Source organism: Dicentrarchus labrax, unplaced genomic scaffold (genome assembly GCF_905237075.1).
Source record: "Dicentrarchus labrax unplaced genomic scaffold, dlabrax2021, whole genome shotgun sequence".
NCBI classification, from domain to species: domain Eukaryota; kingdom Metazoa; phylum Chordata; class Actinopteri; family Moronidae; genus Dicentrarchus; species Dicentrarchus labrax.
The window spans coordinates 22,144,196-22,164,149 of NW_026136721.1; the positions used below are offsets into that span (position 1 = coordinate 22,144,196).

Sequence of the window (19,954 nt, forward strand, 5' to 3'; positions counted from 1 at the left end):
GCTCTTTCTTTTACACTGTGTCTGATTTTATCATTGGTGCCTGCTCTGTTCTGTATGGAAACGTATTGCATTCACTTTAAAATTATTTTTGGGGTTTTTCAGAGTAATTTTTTCAGATTTTCTGAATAATTATTTCTTCTGTTTTTCTGAGTTTAGAGAGCATTTGAAACAATAGACACATTCATTCCTTTATTGAGAGCTTGATTTAACAGAAACAAACATGACCGGCTTGTTTAGTTCAATCAAGTTTTACTTTGATCTGGGTTTAAGACACTGGGAGATAGTCCTGTCTTTAAGTCATATAGATGGTATTATCATTAGTTTGTCGACTCTAAGCAGGCACCTGAGGACTTTGTAGTCAGGGAGTCACTTGCAGGTTGGAGGTTCTCGCGGGAGTTCGAAGGATCTCGGTAATTCAGAAAAAAAATTACTCCGAAAAACAGGGGGAAAAAATTTGTCAGAAAAACAAGTGAATACAATATGTAGTTCTGTACCCTTTGCTGCTGCTGTCCTTGCCTTAAGCTTTCCTTGTATGCACATGGAAGAACTTGAAGATGTGCTCTGGTGGCATGGCTCTGTTCTGGTACCACCCTGCCCCTCCACTTGCATAGGTGGAAAGACACCTGGTTCACACCGCCAACCTGAGCAGAGTGCGATTGGCTACACCGCTGCATAGCTGTGTCTGCAGTGTTCCATCAACAGCGTGTCAGCTGTGGAGCTGCTGCTGCCAGCCCAATCTTTCTATGAATACTGAATTTTCCTTTCATAAATACCATACAATACAAGCCTTGTTAACATATGAATGGATTCTGTCAACAAAAATGCCAGAGAGCTTTTAATCTCACACAGACACAGGAGGTGTTGAGTTTAAAAAATAGGCTACATTCTTTTCCATGTCTGTGACATATTCTACACATATAGACAAACAGTAGTGAAAGGTGAAGGCTATCTGTTCCAGGTATATTGTCGATATGACTATGAACAGACCCTTTTCACTTTCTTTTGCTGGGAACCACGCATGGCACATGAAAAAATAGGTGAGACCTCGACTTTCTAGTGAAGCGTTGCTGCAGCCGCAGCCGAGACGTGTGAAACGCCCGCAGTGTGACTGCTCTAATCTCTTAACGTGGGTGTAGATGCCTCACCCACACGCTGCTCAGGTAGGTAGTGTGAACGAGCTAAATTAGATGTATCCTCAGAGGAGGATTGACACAACAGTTTAGTATCTACTTTTCCAAAAACATCATTGCTTTTTTCACCTTAAAACACACAGAAAACATTGTACATTTACATTATGCATTAAATTTTTTCATATATATGTTGTAAATAACAATGACTGTTATCATTAGCTTTAAATGGAGACAGAATGGTCTATATGAATTCTAGGATTAATTATCAATCACCATTACGCATTTCAATTTTTTGTACTTGTTTGTTTTAGACCCCCTACATCCTAGAAGTCTTGATGGCAGAATACATGCTGAAGTCTTCTTCTTTCGTTTTCTTCTTCTTTGGTCTTTGTGATGGTTGACGGATATCCAGTGCGGCATAACACACATCTTCATCCTACAATTTGACATTTGTTGTTTAGAATCATGCTCATGTAGAAATTTAAGGCCATGATTTATTATACTTTACTGTTACACCTACCTGATTCAGTCTTGTTTGACCTCTAGTTTCAGGTTTTTGTTGATCAACTTGACGTTCTTTAGCTGCAGACGTAAACACAACATCATGGTACACCAAATCTCACAAAACACACTGTATACAAAAGAGGAGAATTAACTGAAACTAGCTTTCTTTTTCATTAACACATTAAGCTTAATAAGTGAGATATGTGAGTTACCTTTTTTCTGACAGATGTGATAAACCACGAGTGAGGAGAGGAGAGAGGAGAGGACAGCAAAAGCTGGACACAGAGAGAACAGCAGCATCCAGCACACACTACAGTCTTGTGGAGTCTCCGTGTGATGAGGCTCGCTGGAGTCTGAATCACAAACAAAGTTGTGTCAATTAGCTTCTTTAAACTCTGATCTTACAAAAAGTTTGTTTTTCATTTTCCTGCAAACATTTTTAAGTGTAGGTGGACATAAGTGTGGTTGTTCCATAACAACAGGTACCCAAGAAAAATACTGTTTAAATCAAATATAGAGGAGTTTGTAGAAAATTTAAGTTTTGATTTAGCAGAAAAAAAAAGTTCTTTATTGCTATTCTTATTTGTTCTACCTAGACCTATGCTCAGACCCTGCCTCAGTGAAAGACGTTTCTCAACATCCATTTCAGAATTACCCTCGAAGCTCGAAGCTCATTCTTGCAAAAAGCACGTTTATCTTTAACCATGTTTGAACCTGTTCTCTCAGATTTCAAAAAATTATCCCAAAAGACACACAAACAATATTGGGTGCACACAACAGATAAACTAGGTCCCGTATTTGGCATGCATTATGTATAAAAAATGATATACACTTCATTGATGCACATACAATATGTTGTATGTATGCTGTTGTGTGGTAGACTTTATGATGGTTCATCTATTTGATCATTATTAGCAATATTCATTATTATGTAGTCAAATGATTAAATTCACTGTAACCACAGTCACACAGATATCTCTCTATCTCGGGACAAGACAATTCAGACAAGCGCACTTACTGACTATGATCCCGATCCTTGTTGTGACGTTGCCATATCTGTAATCATATCTGGGAGTGATGAATTCTTTGTCCTCCACCTTGATCTGTTTAGTTCCACAGTAGTAGAGACCCTCATCTGCATCAGTGACGTTCATGATCAACAAGTCATAGGAGGCAGAGGAATGGTTTCTCACAAATTGAAAACCAGGGAGAACGGTTAACACATATAATTCAAGTTTTGATTCAAGGACAAGAGAAGGCTGGTTCTCATGAGAGCAGTTTCTGTACCACACTATGTATACTCCACTTGATAATTTGCAGTCACAGTAGAGAGTGATGTTGTCTCCTGGTCTGACTGTCACCTCCAACACTGGTCCAGAAATCCAACCATGACTGTAAGAAACAACTCCTGGAATACAAACACAATCGTAACAGCAGATTGAAATGTGCTCAGTGTTACAGGATTTCACATTACAGCAGGTCCAGTTTTCTGCTCAACCCAACAGCAATGAAGTAACATAGGTGTGAATTATTCTCAAAACTGAATGTAATAATAACAATTTTTAATAAAAAGAATTACCTAAGAGAACAACCAGACAAATTTGCAACCTGTCCATGTCTGACGATAGCCAAGGGTTAAAAGACAGTCAAACAGTTCGTTCTCACAGATGTCATGCAGACTTTTCCATTCAAGGAAGTTTAGGCTGTGATTGGCCAGTCAGGTGGAAGATTTTTTTGTGTGGTTTTTTTCAGTTGGTTTATGGCTATGTGACATTCTGGGCACTGATGTTTCCTCTGTGAATTAAAAAGTCAACTCATAATGTTGTTACATTGTAAATTGTTGAATTATTGTAACTATGATGCCTGTCACCATTTTGAAAAATGAAACAGGACTAGATTTCAGTAGCAGCTCTTGGTGAGACAAAAGATATATATATATATATATAGAACATATAATCACATGGGCTGCAACTTTCAATTCCTTATCTTAGAGTAGGCCAAGTATCAATGCTTACCAAAATGACGTACAGTACATGACAGTTCCAGTTACTCACATGAACATTTTCTGATCTGCCAAACTCAACATACAAACCCAAACCTGTTTGAAAGAGATTTTAAGATTTGAACATATAAGAAACATATGTTTGTCCACACTTCCACTAGACATCGCTCATATTACATTACGGAATATCTGAGCCACGAGGTCAAAGTGTCAAAGCTTCATTAACTTGTAACGTGTATGTGCACGTGTATACATCTGGACTGATGTCTGCATTTCAAGGTGTGATTCTACACTGATATAAGCTGTTTAGAGGGTTGGAGTGTCTGAACGAGAACAAAATCTGCCCTTGATGATGGTAAATTTGTATATATAAAAATATTCCATATTTGCAATATATTTGAACATATTCTCTATTTTATATTTTTTCTATATTTTTATACTAATCTACAATATCGCATCTTTTACTTTGGCTATTCGCCTTTTTTGTTACCAGGTCATTCTGCGTACACAGCACATTAACATGGACACACACTGTTTTTCTCCGCTTTGAGAAAAGAAAATATATTAAACAAAGATCCTCAGAAACAATTGATTGTTGATTTTAATGTATTCATCCCTTCTTTGGAAGGACCAAATCGGATAATCAATTTAAGATAAACAATGACGAAGTGTTTCTAAAGGCGTTTACTTCAGTTCAACAGCCTTCATTAAGTCTAATTTAAGGCTCAATAAGTATGTTTTTGACAAAATTTAAGGTAGAGTCATGTGAGATATTTGCATAATAAAACATATGTATAGGGTTTGCTATACTGGGTGTGGAAAAAACCTTTGTCTGCAGGTTTTAGAATATTCTATCTAATATGAGGAACACACTGAGCATTAGTCATTCACTCAAAATTAAAATAAATAATCAATAAACTGGTGATGCACCCACTGTAAGTAAGAGCACCCTTTGCGCTTTTGGATTAAATTTTAGTACCTCAAGCCTGGGAGGTGATTAGCAGAGTGTGGACAGTGGTCACTGCAGAATTATTTACAAAGAAACAGCCTCTGCCCAAAATAAGGACCAATACAAATAGTGACACATGTACTAATCAGGAAGGATGACACCCAGAATAACAAACTCATAAAAAGAGGGAGCAGACTGTGCTCGGGGGTTGCTGATCCAGCAGAGCTTTCGGGTGAAGCAGATCTGACTCACAGCTGTGTTGTTTTATATATTCTCTCAAATAAAAGAAGTTGAGGATTAAACTTCCTTTAAGGTCCTATCTCAAACAAAGAACACAACAGTCACATACATAGTTGAAGAGCTTTAGCTATAAATTGTATGTAAGTATGTGAGCCAATCATACTAAAATATTGGCTAGTTTTTTGTTTTGACTTTTGCTGGTGAGGTGCCCATTTTCACTTACCATGCTGATAATGACACTTCAGTAGCAAGGACCACACCACCAGCAAGATATGTTTAAATGATTTATTAACAAAATGAAAAGATTGTGAATGAAGCTTAAATTATTGTACTACTTATTGAGGCCCTTTTGGTTTCTTCTTATCATCTCCACAAGAGGTCAGAAGAATTTCACCTGGCGCTGGTGTGGTTAACTGTTCAGACATTACACCATCAGCCTTCTTCACCCCTCTCTGTTTTTCCCAGAAACACTTTTGTGTTCTAGAAGTCGTGTTTTTCACCATACTGACCCTCACTGAAAGTTATTGTAAATTGTATATGACTATATGTATATGGGTAAACATCTAGATGAATATAAATATTTGAATAAGTCAAAAAATTATCATCCATTATACATTTAAAAATGCCACAAGATGTTATTTAGATACAAGGATGCAGACAAACAGCATATTTTTAGTATAACCCCACTCTGACCATGATATCTGTGTATAAAACCACATTCTGCATTTGTCTGTGAACAAGTACCACTCGCACAAAGCGCAACCAGAGCTGACCTCATTTTACCTCACGAAGTTGGGATGTGGTCACTGATATGACGTAGATTCAGAAATCGACTGTATATGTAGCTGAGGTGGCTGCAGAGTTCTGCTGAAGGTTTGGCCTGACTGTACTTCCAAATGTCAAAATCTTTCCAATGAGCCAGTTGAGACAAACAATTTGTAGCATTTTTTTCTAAGAACCTAAAATATTTCAATGTGTACAGGATTTAAGTGACAGTATGTGTAACCTTTATGTGCACGTTAAGTTATCTTAAGTTAGTTGAAACAACTGTATCACAATCACAATTCTATTTACAGGGTATTGTTATTATTAATATTACTACTAATACTATTACTGCTATTATTATTAGGGCCCGAGCACTGACTGTGCCCTGAACATGTCTATGTGATAATATTCAGTAATAGTGAGAGCGCCACCTACTGGCAACAGGAAGTAAGCGCTGCGTGGCGATTTTGATCAGATTTACGTGAAATTTTCATGTTGTGGTCCGCACGTTCTAGGGCCCGTTCGAGGGCCCTCTTATTACTGCTTGAAGTTTAAATTATTATTATTATTATTTGTTTGTAAGGTTTACAAGGGAACATTTTAATATCTCAGTTCAACATTTTAAATAATAAGAAAAAATAAGTCTTTGTCACCCTTTTCTTTATAGACCATTAACACTGATGGCTCCATAAATTACAGAAAAATGACGAAAAACAACACAAGTATAAACTATAACTACTAATAAATTCAACATACAATTTCTTATGTGAAATTGTCCGGTTCATCACATGAAACAAATGTTGATGGCAGAATAGGTGCTGAAGTCAGGACTCTGTTTTCTTCTTCTTTGGTCTCTGTGATGCCTGACAGATGTCCAGGAAGGAACACACCTTCATTTTAAGATTGTTTACTGATGGAATAGTATGATTTGTTTTAAGTTACTGCAAACACTTATATATTTTCTTTGTATATAACAAAAAAACTCACCTTCTTGTTATTCATATATAATGATGCGAAGAAAGAGAGTATCTTTATCATCACCTCATAACGCCATCTCTGTATGAAACACCCACACTGAGTAGGTATACACATATATTTTGTGTTATGGTCACTGATACGATGTCAGAAATAAACTGCACATCCAAATGCAGCTGTGGTGGCTGCAGAGTTGCTAAATTCTGGCTTTGTTGTATACTGTATGCTTTAACACTTCGAGCTAACAGTCAGTGAAGATGTACTGTTCACAGTTAACTCTGAACAATGAAGCTGTGCACTACCCTGCAGCTTGAGTGTGTTTGCATGTTAAGCTCTGCAGTCGAATGAGGGGCTGTTTGTCTCTGTGGGTTTCCTGTTAACCTTAATGATAACACGGTGGGCGAGGTTACTGTCAACTCTGTATTGTCATGTAACTTCTCGGACACACTTTTTCAGTGAAGTGGTCCGATGGCTAACTTGTGATAAAAACAGGAAATGGCCTTAAAATAAATTGAAGCTGAACTGTAACAATAAAAACACAGTTTTCTGGAAGTTGTTTTTGTTATTTTTTTAGTTTTAGAGCACATCATGTAATATGCTATTTATTTTTTAACATACATACATGAAATATATATACACACATTTATACAAAAATATTCTGGGAAGAATGGATGAATTCACATAGACTGTGGATTATGACACAGTGTGGATAGAACAATATGAAACAATGTAAAACGGCAGTGTTTAACAGCAATTACATATAATATATATATACATACATATATATAAAAAAGAATAAGTAACGGATAACATCCTGAATTCACTGATGCAAAGAATAAAACTCTTTGTACATACCATTTATCTCATGTATAATGTCATAGATAACAGTGATTGTTGCTCAGCTTTAAGTTTTTAGTAGATAACTGACAGAATGGTCATGTTTTTGTTTTTTGCACTTGTTTGTTTTAGACCCTCTACACCCTAGAAGTCTTGATGGCAGAATACGTGCTGAAGTCAGAACTCTGGGTTTTCTTCTTCCTTGGTCTTCGTGATGGCTGACGGATTTCCAGTGCAGCATAACACACATCTTCATCCTACAATTTGACATTTGTTGTTTAGAATCATGATCATGTAGAGATTTAATGCCATGATGTATTATATGTTACTGTTACACCTACCTGATTCAGTCTTGTTTGACCTCTAGTTTCAGGTTTTTGTTGATCAACTCGACGTTCTTTAGCTGCAGACGTAAACACAACATCATGGTACACCAAATCTCACTAAATACATTAAAAGAGGAGACTTAATTGAATCTAGCTTTCTTTGTAATTTAAATGAATTCAGTATATTCATTATTAAGTCTACTTCTGACATTAACACATTAATTTTAATAAGTGAGATATGTGAGTTACCTTTTTTCTGACAGATGTGATAAACCAAGAGTGAGGAGAGGAGAGAGGAGAGAACAGCAAAAGCTGGACACAGAGAGAACAGAAGCATCCAGCACACACTACAGTCTTGTGGAGTCTCCGTGTGATGAGGCCTGCTGGAGTCTGAATCAGAAATTAAGCATAGCGTTAGTTCAGGCAGGCCACAAAGTCAGGCTCAGCTCTCAATTCCTGCTATATCAGATGATCACAGCTAGTCGTAAACACACATCAGCTAATGGCTCAGATGATTCCTCCTAAGCTTCCTACTGGAAACCATACACAGTCAGCTGACAGCTCAGCTGATTCCCTCAAGCATCCAATTGGCAAATATCATTCATCGCTCCTTATTTAAGCTGCTTTAGCCTGCCTATCTTTGCTGCTTCCTCTACAAGCCTTTTTGCAACCCACCTCTACCCCAGCTCCTCCTTTTTATGTTGTATCTAATTAATCAATGTCATTTTCTGATTGCCATTGACGCTTGCTCTGTTCTGTACCCTGGGGGGTCTCTGCTGCCGCACTCCTTGTTTTAAACTTTTCCATGTATGCACATGGAAGGGCAGGGAGGTGTGCTCTCCCTGCCTTAAGGTTTTCCACAGAGGCACTTGGAAGGGCAAGGAGGTCCCAGAACAAAGCCATACCGCCAAATGTAATATTTAGCTTTGGAATAAAAGTGACTGAAATAAAGTTGTGTCAAGCATTTTCATTAAACTCTGAAAAGTACACAATGAAAACATGTTTGGTTTTAGATTTTCCATTTCAGAATTACCTTAAAGGAAATATCCATTCTCACTGGAATAACATTTATTAGATTTTACACTCATTCAAATACAGTGTGCCATGTTTGAGCCTGTTTTCTCAGACTTCATCTGTAAAATTATTCTAAAATTCACTATGCATAAAAATACATATAAGAATATTGGGTGCATGTTTAAAAATAACTTACAAAATAAGAGATACACAACCTCTCGGATTTGGTAAGAATTATTTGTAAAACCAATTATACACTACAGTCTTCACATACAGTAAGTTCTGTACTAGACTTCATGATGGTTCACCTATTTGATCTTTAATATAATTTTCCCACTGTATGATGAACATTCAAACAAATTATTACATTTAGTATAAAGACAATCATAGATGTTTTAGGAACAAAGACAATTCAGACCACAATACTTACCTAATATGATCCTGGTTGTGACGTTGCCATATCCGTAATCATATCTGTGAGTACTGTATTCTGTTTTCTCCACTTTTTGCTTTTCAGTTCCACAGTAGTAGAGACCCTCATCTGAATCAGTGATGTTCATGATCAGCAGGTCATAGGAGGCAGAGGAATCGTTTCTCACAAACTGAAAATGATGGAATATTCTCAGATTCTTAGTTGGGCCCACAAATGAACGAATGTTAAGGACAAGAGAAGGCTGGTTCTCATGAGAGCAGTTTCTGTACCACACTATGTATACTCCACTTGATAATTTGCAGTCACAGTGGACAGTGATGTTGTCTCCTGGTCTGACTGTCACCTCCAACACTGGTCCAGAAATCCAACCATGACTGTAAGAAACAACTCCTGGAATACAAACACCATTGTAAAAAAGCAGATTGAAATGTGCTCAGTGTTACAGGATTTCACATTACAGCAGGTCCAGTTTTCTGCTCAACACATTAATGAGAATGTGGGTATGAATTTTTCTCAAAACTGAACCTAATAATTGTAATGAAATCATAAAAATTTTTAGAGTTACCTAAGAGAACGACTGTAAGAATTTGCAACCCATCCATGTGTGACGATGACCGGCAGATAAAAGACAGTGAAGCTGTTCGTACACACAGATATCATGCAGACTTTTTCATTAAAGGAAGTTTAACCTGTCATTGGCCAATCAGGTGGAACATTTTTTTCTGTGGTTTTTTTCAGTTGGTTCACGGCTATGTGACGTTTCCTCCGTGAACTCTTAATAACACATTCCATCAGATAAGGTGTTAGCATTTACATGGTAACGTTCAGGTAGAGTAGCCTATAGGTAGAGAATCTCACAGACAACTTAAGCGTTAACTCATAATGTTGTTACATTGTAAATTGTTGAATTATTGTTACTAAGAAGCCTGTTACCGTTTTGAAAAATTAAACAGGACTAGTTTTGAGTAGCAGGTCTTGGTGAGACAAGAGATATTGTGGTTGTTGCTATCAGATATAGTCACATGGGCTGTAACTTTCCCTTCTAACAAGTACACATCTAAGAGTAGGTCAAGTATCAATGCTAAAAAAAATGACGTAAAGTACATGGCAGTTCCAGTTACTTACGTGACCATTTCCTGATCTGCCAAACTCAACTTCCAAAACCAAACGTTCCCTAGAGACTTCAAGATTTTAACATATATAAAAAATATGTTTGTCCACACTTCCACTGTTTCCGATCGCTCATATTATATTATAGAATATATGAGCCACAAGGTCAAAGTGTCAAAGCTTCATGGTGGTAACAACCAAATACTCTTTTCACTGGGGCAGAAACATAATACAGTAAGGGCATTTGTATGTACATGTATATACAGTTAGATTGATACTGTTCAGCTACACTGATGTTCTGTTATTTTACAAACAATGCTCACCACATATCAGCTGTTTAGAGGGTTGGTGTGTCTGAATGAGAACAGAATCTGCCCTTGATGATAGCATCTTTTGCTTTGGCTATTAGCCTCTCTTTTTTCCAGGTCATTTTGCTGCCAGTCTGACAGTCTTAAGCTTGAATTCTTGAACCACTTTACTCCTTATTGAGGCCCTTTTGATTTACTACTTATCATCTCCACTAGAGGTCAGAAGAATTTCACATTTGTTTTCTACCATAGTAATTCTAACTGCAAGTTATTATAAATTGTGTATGACTATATGTATAAATCTCGATGAATATAAATATTTGGTTAAGTCAAAAAATAATCATCCCTTATACATTCAAAAATGCCACAAGATGTTATTTAGATACAAGGATGCAGGAAAACAGCATCTTTTTAGTATAACCCCACTCTGACTATGATATCTGTGTATAAAACATTCAACACATTCTGCATTTGTCTGCAGACAAGTAACACTCCCACAAAGTGCAACCAGAGCTGACCTCATTTTATCTTAAAAGTTAGGATGTGGTCACTGATATGACATGAAACCATAATCGACTGTATATGTAGCTGAGGTGGCTGCAGAGTTCTGCTCAATACTAAACCGGGTTTGGCCTGACTGTAGTTCCAAATGTTTAAACAAAATCTAACTAAATGACTGTTTTCAATGAGCCAGTTTAGAATATGCAAACAATTTGTAGCACTTTTTAAATAATCTAAGATATTTCCTTGAATAAAACAAAATTCCACTTCAGCAGGCCACTAATCTGCAGCTTCAGTCTGTTTGCATGTTAAGCTCTGCTGTATGATGGGCTCTCTGTCACTGAGAGTCTCACCTTCCTTACTTGGATTTCTGTGAGATTCCTGTCAAAGGGTATGTGAGCCGGTGGCTAACGTAAGATAAAAACAGGAAATTGTTTGAAAACCGCTTTTGTGTCTTGTTAAAGGGAGACACAATCATCACTAACATTATGGAATGTTACAGATCGATTTTAATCAAAAATGTGAACCTGAAGCTGAATTGAAATCAACAACATAAAACACGTTTTCTATCTGGAGGTTAATGTGTACATCTGATCAATTTTAAAATTGTTATTTAAGTGTTAGAATGAAATAAAACACACACCTACTGTGTGAAGAATGAAGGAGGGAATTTAGTCGTAACATTTTTTCTGAACCAACAGTATGTGTAACCTGTGTGCACAAACCAAATGATGCTTAGCGTGAGTTCAAGCAGGAAGACCTTCTCATTCAGCCTCACTCATTCACAATTGTCTCAGTCTTCTTTCTATTCAGCTTTGGGCGTTTACTCTTTCAGTTAATCCAATCAGATTCAGCCACAATCTCCTCCAGCCAATCATGTTGCTGCCATCAAACTTTAAATCTGTTCTCGTTTCTGCTGCTTTCAGCTGTCTTTTCAGTGCTAAATTGTTCAGACCCTCCTCCACCACATAACACCTCCAGTTCATCCTATCCAGTGGCCAGGTTGAGCTCATTGGAAGTCCACTACTCATCACATCTGGGTCTTCAGCATTCATTCCTTCACCACCACCACCAGCACCACCAGTGTCTAGACTCCATTAGGGGATTGCGTACACTAATCACGGCTTCACCAACCCCTTCCAATACGATGATGTATGATGGGGTCTAATCGCCAAAGACTTTTCAAAAGTTGAGCTCCACACAAAGAAGGCTGGTTCTCATGAGAGCAGTTTCTGTACCACACTATTTGTACTCCTTTTGATAATTTGCAGTCACAGTAGAGAGTGATGTTGTCTCCTGGTCTGACTGTCACCTCCAACACTGGTCCAGAAATCCAACGATGACTATAAGAGACAAATCCTGGAATACAAACACAATCGTAACAGCAGATTGAAATGTGCTCAGTGTTACAGGATTTCACATTACAGCAGATCCAGTTTTCTACTCAACACAACAGTGATGAGAATGTAGGTATGAATTATTTTCAAAATTGAACCTCACAATTGTAATTAAATCATCACATTTTTTTAATCAAAAGAGTTACCTAAGAGAACGACCAGACAAATGTGCAGCCATGCCATGTCCCATGTGGGACAGTGGCCGAAGGTTAAAAGACAGTGAAACTGTTCATACTCACAGATAACATGCAGACTTTTCCATTAAAGGAAGTTTAGCCAGTGATTGGCCAGTCAGGTGGAACATTTTCCTCTGTGGTTGTTATCTATTGGTGTAAGTCTATGTGACATTCTGGGCACTGATGTTTCCTCCGTGAACTCTTGATCACATATACAATCAGATGAGGTCTTAGCATGGTAACATTCATTTAAAGTATAGGTAGAGAATCTCACAAGATCTAAAGAGTCAACTCATAATTTTTTTAGGCTCTAATTTGTAATTTAAAATGTTTTTAAATGAATCTTTGTTGAGTTTGAGTGGGAATGTTCTAGGTTAAAGCCTCAATAGGTAAGTTTAGTTCGTTTTTGACCACATAAATTTATGGTAGAATCACATAAATAGTTGAAGAGCTTCAGCTATAGATTAAAAATCTGAATTTTGTGTGTATGTCAACCAATCATACTACCAAAAAAATAAACTTTTTATGTTTTGAATTGCGGTGTCCGTTTTCAAGTGCCATGCTGATAATGACACTTCACTAACACACGCCTCATGCAATAACACATGACTCAGAAATGAATTGAGAATATGTCATGGATATTCTTTACAGAAATTAAGTTAATCAATTAACTGTTTGGGAGCAGGGCCACACCTCAACCCCACCTATAATCACCTGACAATCTACTTGTACCCCATCCTGCCCTGTTTTCTTCAGTTCTCTCGACCCATCCTCCCTTCCCTTCATCTATTCACCTCATCCCTACCTCATCCCTCCCTGGACTCATCCCCACCCACTTACTTTCACCCTCTCTTCCCTCATCCCTTGCTTTTTAATCAGATGCTTCCACATCTCATCCTAGGTACCGTCTGGGGGCCTATAAGAAGCTCAGGTGGAAAACATACCAGAAATAAAACCCCGACAATCTGTGTGACTTCCTCCCTCTGCCAAACCTTCAACACATCCTCCCAGACCAACCTAAGAGATGACAACTTCTGCTACCTTCTCTCCTCTACATCCACATCAATTCATCCATCTTCAACGACATCAAAACCTGAATTTCTATTGAAACCTTCAAATGAAATACTGTTGTGGCGTGGTCCTTGCTAGTGAATTTTGGAAGTTTGCAATGGTCTTGAAAGAATCCAGTGGTGGACTTTGAAGTAAAAGACGGTTGGTTTGATTGGTTTTGGTTCACTACAAGTAGAACACCATTGTGTCGTCTGAGAAATAAGAAAAGTCTAAAATGAAGGGTATTGGTTTAGGTGAAACTGAAGGGTAGAGGCAATGAATTCTGAGCATCTGAGAGCACATAAGCAAGAACATGGTTTCTAAACGTTGAGCAACATGAGGGATGCTGTATTCAAAATGGATGATGTAGATGCAGACTAACAGCAACTCTTTGGTAAGAGGAAGGTGGAGAGGATTTTGAGCTGTCTTTTGACATAGATGTCTTTTGAGAAGTAAAGTTATCTGTGGATGGTTAGAGGCCTTGCCAGGGCTGCTGAGTTAGGAGTTTGGCAGCTAAGGCAAACTTTGATAGTATGCGTCTTAATAGATATCACTTAATGGAAATTGGAACAACAGGACTGTGTGTTATACTGGTCGTGAAAGTGGCGGACACTCTTCCAAGCTGATCGGTAAGACAAGAGGCGTGAGGCTTGAGCTTCTGAACTTTTGGAATAAGAAATGAAAAAGAAAATCATTGATGGTGTTGGCATTACTGGGAAGATGACCTGCACAAAGAACCTGTTGTGGATAAAGGAGTGCAAGGTTAGGCAGCACATGAATATCATGAAGGATGGCGTGTGGACCTTTGTTGATGATGACTACAACTGCAATGTGGTCGGAGTATATGAGGATCAGAATTGCTGTGCTGCTATATTGGGGTATTCCAGTGCCAAAAGCCCCTACTAAAGCCAGCTGCTGTGGTTGGTGGATGTAGGCCTCCTGGTGCCAGGTTCCCCCGCTAAGGCCAGCTGAAGTAGTTGCTGAAGCTGGGTGGCAGGGGCAGCATAATCCTCACAAGACCGACTCTGCAATCATAACTGTCTTGAGTTGTCTGTTGTGGGAATCTTCCTCCTCTCTACCATCCATCCCATATGTGAGCGGGGCAATAAATACTGAAAAATGAAATGCTGTCATGTGTTTTGTATGCTCAACCGTCCACCCTGATGATCCACCCCAGTAGAGTACAAAAACTTGAACACTTCATGGACAGGAAAAAACATTGCCAGTGAACGTAGTATATAATCAGCCATTAAAGTTGCAGCATGTACAATATGTCTTGTGCTGTGATTATGGATCCATACTTCATAGGCAAAGGTCACCTATTTCCCTTTTAAGAGTTTTCTTTTGATTGACTAAATCTATTGTATCATTCATAGAGTCTACTCTGATCTAGTGATCTACATTAGTGGATTTGATTCAAATACATCTGCTGACCAAACATGAGGCCTCACAAAACTGGGACACACAGATGACACTATTGGCCACACTCCAAACACAAATGCCTTTAATGAGGCCTCTCTGTTAACATAATAGACAACTGGGTATATGGATTAACAAAGTCAATGGTTTGCAGTTGAACATAAAAGCATACCAGAATTATTTAATATTTTATGGATCTGGAAACCAAAGACTTTTTGACTTTTGGTTACACCTGGGCTCCCTGGAATAAAGGATGGTACAAAAAAAATAAAGGAATGGATCAGCTCAAAACAAAGAATATGGATATTTGATTTCTGAAATACAGTGCCCTGCGTTGGCTGCTGGAAACCTGAAACCAAATGTTTTTGGGGGTTTTTTTGTGCATCTTTTAAATGACAATAGTCATATTCAAGCTAGTTGTTGATGTTCAGTGTCAGAAGCTATGTATATTCAGAATTTTCTCCACCTCTGCCATCCAAAAAAGCTCCACTATGATTACACTGTTGGTGTCCTGCTCACAACATTATTTCGGATAAAATAATTTGTGGATATCTCAATGATATTTGAAATTGGTGGTTGACTTACAGTCAGAAGTATCATTATGCTGACTGTGTTTTCCCAAAAATTAGACTTGAACTGCAGTCCAGGGAGAGTAGTAAACAGAAATGGTGTGTGACAAAGTGGTGCCTGAAGACTTATTAGATGATGCTGATTAAAATGAACTAAACTGGGCTGAAACATTAAGAGAACTGAAATGCAAGGAAGGCTGGAAAGCAAGCTTTTCAAAATTGCTTAGATTTCTCAGTGTCTGTGTGTGTGTTGGGTCTGACTGCGTGTCTCTGCAAGCGTACTGTATGTGCATTTATTTTCACAATACTCTTGTTATGTGTGCTGGTGCAGATGTTATCAAGAGGATTTTCAGCTTTGCTGTTTTTCAGCTCAAGCCCCTCTGCAGCATCGAGGGAGGGGCCAGGGCCGGCAGAAACCACAACTGTTTCCATCCACTTGTCAAACGTCAACTGCTTGATCACCCACTGCAGCCCTGTGTTAGTCCATGCATACACACGTGTGAGTGTGTGTCTGTGCGCATATATGTGTTTTAGATTGGCTTCTGCAACTACAACTACACAGGAAACAGTGTGCTCAGACCTCCGGTGCAATGTGAACATTTAGATATTTGTCTGAGATCTGTAAATCATTAACGACAGAATGATGTCTTGTCACTGTAATGTTGCTGGCTTTGTGATTGTGGTCTTTATTCCTTTATTTTATTTGGGTGGTCTCTTGAGACTTCTTTGAGATAGTCTTGGACAAAAGAGCATCACAATTGTTTTATGAAGCAACATTTACACAAAGACTATAAATAAGGAAGTGGGGGGGACAAAGAATATTAAAAGTGTTCCATTTCCTTATTAAACTACTCATTCAAAATACAGATAAAGTAAAGCACTTGCCCATTTCAGTCATTAGAAAAAGTCTCTGAGGTTATGTTTAAAAGCATTTGAGGGCACTAGTGTCTCTAATTTATTTTTTTTGCAGTTCACTCAAAGAAAAGGGAGCCGCCCACATGAGAGCTCTTTTACAGCACAATCTCCATATGAAGCCTTGGTCGAGACAAAAGCAGAGTCCTGGGAGCACAAGCTGTGGTCAGTGTAAGAGATATTATGGAAGGTACTAAGAAATACCCATAATGGAGAAATAATAGAGGTGGATTTGGCTGTGTATTGTTAAAGATGGTCAGCACATATTTTTAAATATAAAACAAATTTAAATTTAAAATAAAAACTCAGATATAAGTTTGGTTTAATTAACAGACTGCAAATGTGAGCCTACAACACTGTCATTCATTAGCATGCAATTTTAATTAAATTTGATTTTGCATTCTGTTTTTTAAGGGCAAGTGTTTTATATGCATGCCTTCATGTTCTGAGCTTTATGCAATATGCCTGCATATAAGTCTGCAGGTACCATTTGAGTATTTGTCTTTGTATAAGTATGATATTATGGACAACAGCTGCATTTCTTCCTTTGCGCACTGACTCACTTTTATGTGGATATGTGGAATCTGTGTGTGTGATCTGTGCATTTGTTTGGACACCTTTCTTGTGTGCAGAATACCTGAATTGATATTTATATGCCCAATGACATACACAAGGTCAGCACAATCCTGCACTAAAGCAGCTGATAATGTAACTTCAACTGCCAGCTTTCGGGGTTGTGTTTCCTTGCAGTGTCACTAGATGGTGATGTGGCTGTTTGTTGAGGCCATTAGAGACAAACTGCCTGTTTAGTACATCTATTATATAGACTCACTGGGTTTATCTCCATTTAGCACTGTATGGTGTTATTTGCAGCCCTATAGCCATTGGTGTATATTAATTGTATTTGAGTGGTGAAATTTTGATTTGTGCAACAAGAAAAATACTAGTATTTCGGGGTGGTATAAAAATTACACTCAACACATTTTCACCACATTGTGGCAAAAAAGGCAGGCTTGATTATAGCCTTTACTTTGTATTTTCTACTTTGTGATTGCACACACTCTGTCTATGCATACACTCTCTCAACTTTGCGATTGCCCACGCTCTGTATTCTCTTGTGAATATACTGATAATTTAGAGAATTCAACTGAAAATATGACGCTTGCAGTAATAATTTGTACACCACACGGAAATGTTCACCTCTTCAATTATAGCAGACTGGAAACCAGTGTCCTATTATCCGTGATCCACTATGTGACAACCTCGAAACACAGAGAAAGAATCTTGGGTTTGAATACCAGGGACGGACATAATAACATGCACACCTGCGCAATGCGGTGCAGTCCCTGCAGTTTCTGAAGCTTTAATCACCCAATTTTTGTTGATTCTTTTAGAGGTGTTGATTCCAAGGGCTCTGAAGGGAGACAAAAGAACTAGAAGCCCTTACAATACAACATAATCACAACATCAACTTCACAAGCTTCGGCCTTAAAAATGATCATAGGTTTGAACCAGGCTTTTTCAGCATTTTGGCTTGTCATAACAGGAAAAGCTCAGGTGTAACAAATTTTGATAACAATCGCTCAGTTCCATGAGGAGTCCCTGTAAGCCATGCCAGTAAGTCAGCATGCATAATACAAGGACCCTGGAACAAGCTTACCTCAATGATATGCAGTCATTTTTAATGTTATCAATTGCATCTGTGCACTTCTTGCTATGACATGTCAAATGTTTTCCAAAAAAAGGTCTATTATGACAGGAGCAAAGGAGGAAGTCAGGTGACATTAATACAGAGTGACAATGTCTGTGTAGGGGGGTTGGGTCGGGATGGATAGGCCAATAAAACATCAGACTTAAACACAGGAGACCATTTCCAGTCAGTGTTGTTTTTTTTTAAGCAAGACCACAATTGTTCTATAGCCTTAACCACAAGTTTATTATTTTAACCATGACAACAAAGGTCACCTAATCTTAACAGAGCCCTTATTTTAACCCAAACCCTGGCCTTTCCCTAAACCTAACCAAGTATTTTTTTGTGCACAAACCAAACCAAACCTTAACCATAATGTTGTCATATCATAGAACTGACTATCATTTCAACAGTGGTTTGAAAGCACAGACAAATATCTTTTATGCTCCATGGACAAATAATGTATTTTGTCATTTAATTTGGAGGACTTGTTGCGTTAAATAAAAAATAGAAATAGGGTGGACATAATAACAATGTGTTGCAATCGAATACAACATCCCTGCTATTTCTGAAGCTTTAATCATCCAATTTTTGTTGATTCTTTTCGAGGTGTTGACTCCAAGGGCTCTGAAGGGACACAAAAGAACCAGAACCCCTTACAATACAACATAACATAACATAATCAACATCACAAGAGCCTTAGAAATGATAACAGGTTTGAATAGAACTTTTTCACAGCAGACAATCTGAATTATTATTGCAGGAAAAGCACAGGTGTAAAAAATGTCCCTAACAGTGGGTCTGTTTCTTTAAGTCTCAGTAAGCCATGCCAGTGAGCATGCACAATGCTTTTTGTTTTTAATGTTACTAATTACACCTTTGTTTTCCTGCTATGAAATGCCAAAATGTTTGCTTCAAAAAGGTCCATTATGAGAAATACAGGTGACATTATTGCATAGGGGGTCTGGGTATATGGATGGGCGATCAAAACATCAGACTTTAACCCAGGAGACACCTGTTTTTTTCCCTTATCAAACATTCAGTCAGTATATTTGGAGCTAAATCCTCTTCTTATCACATTGATGTATGTTCAAGTGTTCCTTTTTTATACATTTGTTTTAATTTGTTATTCGATGCTATACATAGGGGGGTTTACATCATGATTGACAAGGGAGCCCTGCTCGCTATTGAGTCAACTGGGTGTATGGACAGGACCATGATACAGCGGCTCCCTACGGCCAGAGTCCTGCTCTAAATGACATCAACAGGGCAAGATGGCATTGCCCGTATTTGGGGAATTTTGTCTTTATTTTTGTACAGTGAAGAAATGGAGACGCGTCACCTTTAAGTTCCCTTAATGCTACTCACAAATATATATGTATATATACAAATAAATAAAATACAGTTGTAATTGATTAGTCATAAAGTCATAAAAATAAAAATAGGATGAGGCATTAAGTAGTCTCACAGCCTGAGGGAAGAAGCTGTTCTTAAGTCTGGTGTTATAGCAGTGGAAGGTTCTGTACCTATTCCCAGCAGGCTGAACAGGCTGTCAATGGGTGGGTACTGTCTTTCAGGCATCTCACCTCACCTGCCTCTTCGAGCTTGTGCACCATATATCTGAGTCCTTGCTGTAGCAGCCCAGGG

The 19,954-nt window shown here is 38.0% G+C and overlaps 1 protein-coding gene across 2 annotated transcripts; it reads right to left on the bottom strand.

Moving 5' to 3' along the window:
* Nucleotides 1-174: 174 nt before the first annotated feature.
* LOC127354920 (uncharacterized) lies at nucleotides 175-12,670 on the bottom strand. Of its 2 annotated transcripts, none has more exons than XM_051385299.1 (5): nucleotides 12,638-12,670; nucleotides 2,653-3,042; nucleotides 1,847-1,987; nucleotides 1,651-1,712; nucleotides 175-1,566 (listed from the first exon to the last, which is right to left on the bottom strand). In XM_051385299.1, exons 2-5 carry the CDS (start codon nucleotides 2,786-2,788, stop codon nucleotides 1,447-1,449), a joined length of 459 nt encoding a protein of 152 aa, XP_051241259.1. In that variant the 5' UTR covers nucleotides 2,789-3,042; nucleotides 12,638-12,670; the 3' UTR covers nucleotides 175-1,446. The 2 variants fall into 2 exon arrangements, with proteins under 2 accessions (XP_051241259.1, XP_051241258.1); XM_051385298.1 differs by lacking the exon at nucleotides 12,638-12,670 and adding an exon at nucleotides 3,214-3,270.
* Between the last annotated feature and the right edge of the window lie 7,284 nt (nucleotides 12,671-19,954).